The sequence below is a fragment of the Tursiops truncatus genome, chromosome 7 (assembly GCF_011762595.2).
Source record: "Tursiops truncatus isolate mTurTru1 chromosome 7, mTurTru1.mat.Y, whole genome shotgun sequence".
NCBI classification, from domain to species: domain Eukaryota; kingdom Metazoa; phylum Chordata; class Mammalia; order Artiodactyla; family Delphinidae; genus Tursiops; species Tursiops truncatus.
This window is the reverse complement of record NC_047040.1, coordinates 18,400,664-18,411,090: the sequence shown is the minus strand read 5'-3', so window position 1 is coordinate 18,411,090 and position 10,427 is coordinate 18,400,664. Positions and strand designations below refer to the sequence as shown.

General features: G+C 49.4%; 1 protein-coding gene across 1 annotated transcript; it reads right to left on the bottom strand.

Annotated features, from left to right (window-relative positions):
- Positions 1-3,982: 3,982 nt before the first annotated feature.
- RESP18 (regulated endocrine specific protein 18) lies at positions 3,983-9,319 on the bottom strand. Its single transcript, XM_073807220.1, has 6 exons — positions 9,214-9,319; positions 7,450-7,554; positions 6,200-6,332; positions 5,930-5,969; positions 5,719-5,808; positions 3,983-4,156 (listed from the first exon to the last, which is right to left on the bottom strand). Exons 1-6 carry the CDS (start codon positions 9,317-9,319, stop codon positions 4,106-4,108), a joined length of 525 nt encoding a protein of 174 aa, XP_073663321.1. The 3' UTR covers positions 3,983-4,105.
- Between the last annotated feature and the right edge of the window lie 1,108 nt (positions 9,320-10,427).

The following is a 10,427-nucleotide window of genomic DNA, read 5'->3' as shown; positions in this document are numbered from 1 at the left end:
ATTGTGGTCTAAGAATGTATTCTGTATGATTTCTAGTCTTTTAAATTTGTTAAGGTGTGTTTTATGGTGGTCTATCTTGATGAATGTTCCATGTGAGCTTGAGAAGAATGTGCACTGTGCTGTTGTTGGGTGGTATATTCTAAATGTCAATTAGATCAAATAGAATGATTGTTCTGCTCAGGTCATCTGTATCTTTACTGAACTTCTGCTTGCTTGATTTATCAATTTCTGACAGAGGAGTGTTGAAGTCTCCAATTATACAAGTGAATTTTTCTGTTTTTCCTTTCAGTTCTATCATTTTTTGCCTCATGTATTTTGACTTGTGTGATTCTTTTAAAAAATCTTCCATATTACTTTCTGTGGTTTCTAGATCCTTGTCAAAAGTTACACTTTGGCTTTGATATGCTTGAACATAGTAAAGCACAGTTGTTTTGCTTTGCAATCATTGGGTCACTATGGGTCTGTTTCTGTTATCTATTGTGCAGACTATAGTATCTGAAAAATTTTTTGTAGAAATAATTTAAGGTCTTAGAGGATTTTCATTTACTTCTGCAGGTGCCTAAAAGCACTAGCAATCTGATATAACCTTAATACAATTACAAGGACATGCTGCGATCTGAGCAAGGGTAGATTGACTTCCATTTTCCCCTTATTTCTAGAGTTAGCTTCTTGGTCCCAGACCAAAACAGAGAGCAGTTTACTCGAATTCTTCCTTTCACAGGCCTGGACACTGACATCTACTACTCTAGCTGCATAGGCTGTCTAAATCAGCTTTTTGTCTGCTTCTTAAAATGGAGAATTTCCCCAGTCCAAAGCAACTGTGAGCATTGGGTTTACCACCTCTGGATTCTGCTCCTTTCCTGGATCTTGACCTGAGTCAGTTACTCCTCACTCTTTCGCTAGCTCTTTGACGCTTTTTTTTTTTTTTTTTTTTTTTTTTTGCGGTACGCGGGCCTCTCACTGTTGTGGCCTCTCCCGTTGCGGAGCACAGGCTCCGGACGCGCAGGCTCAGCGGCCATGGCTCACGGGCCCAGCTGCTCCGCGGCATGTGGGATCCTCCCGGACCGGGGCACGAACCCGTGTCCACTGCATCGGCAGGCAGACTCTCAACCACTGCGCCACCAGGGAAGCCCTCCTTGACGCTTTTAAGAAGATTTTGGATACTTTTCCATCCAGCTTTTGAGGTATATTAGACACCATTTATTGTCCCATTTTGCATCCTCTTGGGTTACCTTTTAATTCTAGCCATTACTGCAGCCACCAGCTAGATGCAGGTGTAATCTGATACCACCTGCCTTACCTGCACTGCAGACCTTTTGTTTTTGGCCTGGGTCCTCTCTGCTACCACAGCATTAGATATCCTTGGGACTCTGCTCAGACATTCTCATGCATGAAAAACCTGGATATATGAGGAAATTAACATCTTGTAGTGCAACCCTTTATCCAGTGGGGGATGGGCCCATAGGATAAATACTTTCCTTTTCTCTGTCTCAGAGGACAGTTCTGAGGTGCATTGTACATGATGCCTAAGAGAGTCCCCACAAGAACTTACCTCAGTTGCATATAACTCCTTAATGCACCCTTCAATAGCTTTCCAAGCCCTCTGTTTCACCCTTCCCATTCTCTCACTCCTCATCTTGAAATTTAATCCCAATCTACATGACCCCCATGCAAGCCCTTACTTCAGGCTTTGATTTTGGGAGGAATCAGACTAAGACACGCTGTCTTCAGCAGGGAGAGATAGTATGAATTACGTAGTGCACAATTACCAGAAACAGAAGTTGAGAAAAAAAAAATTAGATCTAGGAGATATTGCAGCATACTTAATATATTGATGAAAATAATCAGGCATGCAGGGGAAAAGAAATGATGTAGGAGAGAATTGCTGTTGTGATGTCCTTGAATAGGCTTTTGACTTTAACCTTTAAGAGTACATCCAGGGACTTCCCTGGTGGCACAGTGGTTAAGAATCCACCTGCCAATTCAGGGGACACGGGTTCGATCCATGGTCCGGGAAGATCCCACATGTAGTGGAGCAACTAAGCCCGTGTGCCACAACTACTGAGCCTGTGCTCTAGAGCCCACGAGCCACAACCACTGAGCCCACATGCCACAACTACAGAAGCCTGCATGCCTAGAGCCCATGCTGCACAACAAGAGAAGCCACTGCAATGAGAAGCCTGCACACCACAATGAAGAGTAGCCCCCGGTCACCGCAACTAGAGAAAGCCCGCACACAGCAACGAAGACCCAATGCAGCCAAAAAAAAAAAAAAAAAAAAAGAGTACATCCGTTTTCCTTCCCCAACCAACGCTCCAGATGTCCCTGCTCCATGCGCAGCATCATGATTCACTAAGGCAAAACATCTCTAACAAAAACAAAACTCACCTGTATTTGTTCCCTAGGGCTGCTGTAACAAAGTACCACAAACTGGGGAACTTAAACAATAGAAATGTATTGTCTCACAGTTCTGGAGGCTAGAAGTCTAAAATCAGTGTGTTATAAGGGTTTGTTCCTTCTTGGGCTAGAAGGAGCTGTTCCAGGCCTCTCTCTTTGGCTTGTTGGTGGCCGTCTTCTCCTTGTATCTCTTCACGTCATCTCCCCTCTATGCATGTCTGTCTCCAAATTTCCCCTTTTTATAAGGATACTAGTCATACTGGATTAGGGCCCACCCGAATGACCTCATCTTAAATTGACTAATTATATCTGTTAACACTCCTATTTCCAAATAAGGTCATGTTCTGAGGTCCAGGAGATTAGGACTTCAACTTATGAATTTTGGGGGGGGACAGGATTCAACCCCTAACACTTGCCAAGGCCTATTAATTCATCCTTCAAGATATCCCTCTTATATGTCCTCTTTCACTCAAGTTCAGGTCCTCGTGTGGCACACTGCACTATTTCGACAGTCTTTCTAGAATGTTGCCACTTTTCTCCTACTCCCTAACGCATCCTCTACAGGAATGTGAGATTGTTCTTCCTAAGCTCAGCTTTCATTGTGTCACTCCCTCGCTCAACAGACCTTCAATGGCTTCCCATTTTCTATCAAATAATACGATCCAAATCATATACTCTGCCCCTCTATGATAAGAACTAAACTTACCTTCGTTTTAAAAATGCTCATCTTCTTCTCTCTATTTTCTGTCTTGGAAAGAAAGAGGGAATGAATGAGGGGGAAATGTGGGTGAGTAGCAGGGGTTGCCCAATTTAATGAGAACTAGGTACAAATGAATATGACTGGTCTAGTGTTGGGTTTGGGTCCATTCCTGAACACAACGAATAGAGGGGGAGAGGGCAAAAACAGCAGCATGACCAAGAATCGGGGTCATCAAGAACTAGTCACTTAATTTCTCTGGGTTGCTTAAATGGATGAGATGTGTGGCCAAGTCCCAGTTCTTTAGAGAAACTAAATTTTGATATCTGCCCACGTGCTTACACCTCTGATGTATGAGAGTGTGAGTATGAGAGTACCGTGGGAAGTAGAAAGCTTTGCAAATAGGACATTCTGGTATCTGGCTGAGCTGAGCACGAGTGATCAGATGACTCCCTCCCTTGTAAGGTTTTACGCTACCAGGAGCAAACTGGCAAGAGTCAGCAAAACATTTAATGTGTGTACACTTTGACTACAGCACTTCTATGTTGATTCTTGAGCGCACAAAGAGTGAGAGAGCCCTGGCAGGGGCTGTAATAGTGGAGGTGGGAGACCCTCATACAACAGCAGGGTCCAGGCCTGTCTGACATGGAAGGATGGGCAACTAGACCACACAGCATAGCTGGATGTGTGTAAAGAAGGCTGCCATTCCAGCTGTGGTCCCATCCTCGCTTTCCTCACTTCAGGAATGGTCACTGGAAAGAAAACAAGACAGAAGCAGCCTCCGGCAGCAGTGAGGGGCTGTGCTCTCCTCACTGCAACCCTTGTTCTGGTCCCACCTCTCTCACTTTGAAGGCTGTGGCCAGGTCCAAACCCGATCCATCCTGCCTCAGGGCAAGTCACAGAGAGTTTGCATCAAAGTCACTTTAATGATCCAGATTTCGGTCATCCTGGAACTTCCCCTCCAGAGGGCAATGGGGAGGGCACTGGGGCAAAGCAGCTTTGCACTAGGTCTCAATCAGCGACAAGGTGGTGGCCCACAGTGGGGGGCGACTCAAAGAAGCCCTAAAACCAGAAATAAAGGATTGGAACCGGTATGTGGAGAGGTGGCCCTTCCCTCACCTACTCTCCCGCAAATGCTTCAATAACACCCTGATTTGAGTCAGCTCACAGTGACTCAACCCGTCGACTGAGTGCCTGTCCCCTTTGCTCCCACACAGAATTCATAGAGTTCTCATCCGCTGATTTGCCCTTGGGCTCAGGCTGGAGAAGAACGGCAGCACCTTGTTTGCTTTCATGAAGGCGTGGCAGCAACCGGTCTCTCACAGGTGGGTCTGTCACTTAGCTCTGAGTGTGTGGACCCAGTGACCAATCTAAGCTTAGGAAGCTCAGCTGCCATCTTATGGGAGTAGGAACTGGTTTCCTAGGAGAGTGTGAGAGGCTAGAAGCCCCCAGAGGTGCAGGCTGCCCCTGGATGGAGCACATGGCTAGCTGGAGGTGCCGGCTCCGCTGCCACCACCCCAGTGCAAGCCGCTTCAGTCTCCCCTGGACCAGGATGATCGGCTCTTCACAGGACTGTCTGTTTTCACTCTCGCTTTTCTCACAATCCATCCCTGACACCGTTAGAGTGAGCTTTTAAAATCATATCACGTTATTACATCCCCATCCTTAAAATTTCCTAGTTAACTTGCCACTACCCTTGGAATAAAATCCAAACTTTCACCATGACCTGTGAGCCCCTGTGTGGTCGACCCCGAGCCTACATCTCCAACCTAATCTTCTACCGCTGACTTTCCCTCAGTCTTGCTATGGTATCCTTCTGTCAGGGCATTTGTCATTGCGGTGCTCTCTTCCTGGGAGGCCCTTCCTTCATATCTTCCACTGGCTGCCGCCTTCTTGTAATTTAGGTCTTAGTTCAGAAAAGGACTTTTGTCAATATGGAGGAGTCTGATGTTTGGGGCAGCACAACCCACACCGCAGTCCCTGAGAGGAAGGGCAGGGACTGTGTATGGGGAAAGGGCTGGGAATCAGAAGACCTGGGTCCAGTCTTAGCTCTGCCATGAACTTGCTATGCAGCCTTGAGTAAGTTGCTTGACCAGCCTGGGCCCCAATGTCTCATCTATAGATAGATGGGAGTGCTAAATGGGTGTTTTCCATCTGGATTCCGAAGAGTTCAAGCATCCTAGGTAGATAACTCCGAGCCTTGCCCAGTTGACTTACCCAGGCCCCAGAGTAGAGCAAGGCGGGGAAGAGGTGCATGTGAGGGCCTCTGGGCTACGTCTCCCATTCATCCAAAGGAGCTTTGCTATCACTTGCTATATACAAGGGAGTACATGGAGGAAAGGAGAACTTTTTACTTAACATTGAAAACTCTGCAGTTTTCTACGCCTTTGGAAATTCAGTGCCTGTGAATGATCCTATAGATCATTTCACCCTTAGAGACTCCCAGCACCTGCATCACGCCCCCCAGCCTTTCATATGGATGCCCACAAGTAGTCTGAGAGAGACAGGAAAATGCAGCTTCTGTGTTCACACACCAATACCCATTTCCCTCCTTCACACCTGCCTCCCTCATTTAAACATGTCCTTGGTGATTCCAACTTCCCTAGAAAAAATGAGCCCCTCACCTTGACAGGGTTGGTCACCTCTCGTTTCAGGGCCTTCGAAACCACTTTGGAGGTAAAGCACTGATCCCTGTTCACCTTGACCACTGGGGCCTGTGAGGAGGGAAGCCAGGAGTCAAGAAGGAGGCAGAAAAGGGTGACAGGGCCCCAGAGGGAAAGAGATGGGACCCAAAGTCAGGGCTTTAAAAGTCTTGAGAAGACACATGAGTCTCACCTTGGGGAATAGGAGTCGAAGTTTCTCCCCTTGCTTGCTCCTACAAGAGATGGGGATGAGAAATGGGACCTAGGCTTGCTAGCACCTCCCTCGTCTCCCTTTGCAGGTGTCACTAGTGGTTCATGGAACTGTTTCCTGCAGATCCCAGACAGGACTTCTGAGTCATTCTCAGAGTGCTCCTGGCGGCTCTTACCTGCAGTTTTAATACCCGTTCCCTCCCTGTTCTCTCTGTGCACCAGACATCATGGACTGACCATAGGCTTCACACACCTCACCCCGGTGGTTTTGGTGGGAAAGGCTTCTTGCCCCATCCTCACACATGGATCCTGGGGGTGGAGTTTGCCAATGTGCCCCATCTTCTGTGTCATCACATCCTGGGTCATGTCATCCTTCCAGAACAAACCTGCAGGTTGAAAGGAGGTGGTGAATTAATACCTGGGATGCTCTGACTGGCCCACTCCAGAGACCAGAGTGAGGTCAACACTCCCCTTCTCCCTCAAGTAGCCAAAGGATCACAGTTTGTGGAGAGAATGAAATGAGATGGCATATAAAATTTGCTTAGTACAGTGCCTGGCATATAATAAACATTCAGTTAGGATTAGGACTATACTCTTTTTGCTGACTCATTTGATGCTATTGTGAAAATTAAATGAGATTAGGGATGTACAGAGTGCTGAGAAAACTCTAAGGCAGTGATTCCCAAACTTTAGAGTACATCAGAATCTCCTGCAAGGCTTGCTAAAACACAGATGGCTGTTCCTCCCTCCTAGAGCTTCTGATTCAGGAGGTCTGGGGTGAAGGTCATGAATTAGCATTTCCAGCAAGTCTCCTGGTGATGCTGATGCTACTGGTCTGGGGATACACTTTGAGAACCACTACTCTAAGGCATTTTACACATATTAGACATCAGTAGTGGTAGTAGTAACATGAACTCAAGCCAGATTTCCTATCTGACTCTTCTCCCATTCATGAAACTCTGCTCTAAGGAAGGGTCAGCCATCTGTCTTTAAGGGAGTCCCCACTCCCTTTCCTTCCTCTCTTCTTTTTGTCATACAATTCGCTCTGCTTCCTACTCAGAGGCTTAGGGGTGTGTGTGTGTGTGTGTGTGTGTGTGTGTGTGTGTGTGTGTGTGTCTGTGTGTGTGTGTGTGTGTGTGTGTGTGTGTGTGTGTGTGTGTGTGTGTGTGTGTGTGTATTCTCCTGGCTGAGAACTTAAGGATTCCTGGCCCTGGAAAAACTCAGATCGTGCCTGGAGTTGGGGCTAGTCCCAACGAGTTAGATGCTGACCTCTTCCAGGGGCTTCTTCTAGAAGCCTCTGCTGGGCCCTTCCAGGGTGTTCAAGGGCAAACAGCCTGCCCTTCTACCTCCATCCCCATTTTGGTCTCTCCATGAGGTAAGCATGACAGGAAAGTGTCAAGTACAGACATTTGGGGCTGAAAGCCTGTTCTCAGGTCAAAAAGCCCCTCACTATACCCCTGTATCTGACCAAGCCTCAGCCTCTCTTCTCCAGCTCTTACTCACCTTGGGGCATAATCTGCTGGAGTACAACTTGTAACTGCTGGAAGACTGGGGTGGTAAATCCTTGGAGGGTCCAGAGGTGCCCCACTCCCACTTGGCCCTGACCATCTAAGGGCAAAATAGTGGTGTGAGAAAGGAGCTTGACCAGAAGCCTTCCAAATCCCAGCTGAAGGAAAGCAGCTTCCTTCCACTATCACCCCTGGGTTCAGTGGTCTCTGTCCCCCTCACCAGACCCCCATCTCCTTTCAAGTCCTCCTTTTCATTTTTCCTTCCCCCGTCACCACCTGCCCTGTTCCTCAGCCCCTGCACCTCATTCACCTTTGGTACCAACTTCCAGGTAAGAGCCAAGCTCCACAGGCAGCCTGTGGAGGGTGAGGTAAGAAGAGACTCAGAAAGCTACACACATAGAATGGATAATCAGGTGAACAGGTAGGGCATGGGGAGCAGGTGAACTGCATTCAGGGAAGGCTTTGAAGCCTGGAGGGGATTGGAGAGGACGCCTGGAATCCTTCGAGGAAGAAAATATTGGTATGTATAGGGTTTGAGTGTCTGGATCCTTGTCCTGAAAGCCACAGTTTGCCCGACTGTGCAAAGGGGAAGGACGGGGATGGAGATAATTCCTAATGCTATACACACTTGCCTCATTCCAGGTAAATGGGGTAGGGTTGGAGTCTGGGATGTTTGTTTGTTTGTTTGTTTGTTTGTTTTCCTATAGTGGAACTACCATGAGTCATCATGAAAAGGGAATTCTCTTCCCCAGTCAAATGGATCCTAATATCATTTTCCTGGCTTTAGGAAGGAGCAGAACCTAATATTGAGAAGGAAAATAGCTTCTGGAAGGAGAGAGCTTCTCTGAGGCAGCGCTTCCAGAACTGATAGAAAAGTGGTGACCCAGACACCCTCAGCCAGACCCACAGGGCACCTGGCGCTGTCCGTGGTGCTGAGCGGTGGCCAAAGCCTGGCATGGAGGCGGCTCTGGGCAGTAAAGAGAGCGAGTCGTCCCCACAAGTCTTGCCGGTCCTCTCCCGCCCCACGCGTCCCGCTCCCCGCCCCCAGGTCTCCTCCTACAGTTTTTCGCGAGTCCTCTGCATTGGCCTCTAAACCCAAGAATCGGGCGAGGAGAGTTGGCATCAGGCTAGGAGTCTGCGCCGTCTGCCCCAAGCGCAGGGCGCTGGAATCCTCGAGTCTGCGCAGTCGGTCTCTGGCTGCTCACACGTGTCAGCGATGGTCTACCCGGTTGGCGCAGAGTGAAGGGGAAGGAAGAGGATGGATCCTTTCCCCCTCCATCCTTTTTTACCCCATCCTAGCCTTCCCGTTCTTACCGGAAATTGGATCGCAAACACCAGGCTCTAGGGGCTTATAAAGAAGGCTTGGGTCATCCCTGGCCTAGCCTTCTCTCCGGAGCCCGATACCCGCGGCCCCTGCTCCTACTGTGCAGAGATCCTGGTCCCCTGACTATCCCTCAGCCATGGGCATCTCTTCCCTGGCCCCTCAGCGCGGGCCGCCCAGGCCGGTTCTACTTCCCGCTGGCCCCGTGTGTTTCAGTCCTTCTCCCGAATCCCCAATCTTCCCGAGTCCGCTTCTCTTAAGTCCGCACCCCATACACCGAGCCCCACGCCAGGCCTGCGCCTCTTTCTGCGCATTTTTCTCTTCTCACCCCCCAAACAGATTCCTTTCCTCCTAAGTTCCTAACCTTGAGGCCCCCGGACCCACTTCTCTCAGAATCGCTCTCTGGCCCTGCCCGCACGCCCCAGGTGTCCTCCTGACCGTGATCACTAACGTCGCGGCCGCTCCCTGGGCGGCTCTTCAGCAGCAGGAAGCAGAGGAGCCGCCAGAGCCCCCGGAAGCCCCCAGGCCACAGCGGGCGCCGCATCCTCCCGGGCTTGGTGCGCTGGCTCCCCACCAAATCGCAGATGAGGTAGAGACAGCTGCTGGAGGGACTGAGCGGGGCTGTCCCTTCCCACCCGCTGGCGAGACTGGATCTGCACAAAGCTCCCTTGGCAGCGGGACCAATGGCCGGCGGGCCCTGCCCCCTGCGGACGCCTACCCAACCCTTACTTCCCTACCTCCCCACAGGCCACCCCACCTTACTCCCAGGAGCCCACTCCTTTTTTACATAAACCAGGTCCCGAGGACTACCGCCTCTACTCCCAATCCCAAGGCTGGAAAAACGGATTGCATGTAAAATGTGGGTGCGAATTGTACCTGCCTCATAGGTTTGTTGCGAGGATTAAATATGAACAGCGACTGGATAGTCGGCACTCAATGAATCTAGTCTATTTTTATTATCCTGCTGCTTACTTCACCCTTACCCGCCTTAAAACCTTCAGCAGTCACGGGTTTGACCTGCTGAGTACATGCACATCCATGACTCCTCCACATCCACTGCCATCGCCCAGGTTCAAATCACTGTATTCTTTCTTTCTTTTTTTTTTTTTTTTGCGGTACGCGGGCCTCTCACTGTTGTGGCTTCTCCCTTTGCGGAGCACAGGCTCCAGACGCGCAGGCTCAGCGGCCATGGCTCACGGGTCCAGCCACTCCGCGGCATGTGGGATCTTCCCGGACGGTGTCCTCCCGTGTCCCCTGCATCGGCAGGCGGACTCTCAACCACTGCACCACCAGGGAAGCCCTACCAAGGCCTTTTAATTTTGGGAGTCCTGAACCCCAAACTTGGTGTCCCAAACACTGTGGAAGCTACAAAAAAAATCCCTGTTCAGATATTTGACTTTTCCACTAGGTTCCTTAAAATCTCGCCCTGCACTTGTGCCATTTAGAAGGTATCTAAGGATGTGAGGGGAATTAGCATGTGGATTTTGGGTTCCCTTCTCTGTAGCTCACTCATTTCCCAGAGTTCTTGCTCAATTTCTACCTGCTCTGGCATTCCTGTACTCCAACCACTACTTCCTTGGCCATTCAGACTTCCACTCTCTGCCTTTCATGCCTGTTTCCCCATGTGCTACAGGAAACTGTGAAGTGTCATT

What these genes read in the sequence shown, in the direction of transcription:
- RESP18 (XM_073807220.1), bottom strand. Translation starts at nt 9,319, where the DNA reads ATGCGGCGCCCGCTGTGGCCTGGGGGCTTCCGGGGGCTCTGGCGGCTC. An exon ending in CCAGCAGATTATGCCCCAAG is followed by an intron (nt 6,333 to 7,449) that starts GTGAGTAAGAGC and finishes TTCAACCTGCAG; the next exon opens with GTTTGTTCTGGAAGGATGAC. An exon ending in ACCAAAACCACCGGGGTGAG is followed by an intron (nt 5,970 to 6,199) that starts GTGTGTGAAGCC and finishes CATCTCTTGTAG; the next exon opens with GAGCAAGCAAGGGGAGAAAC.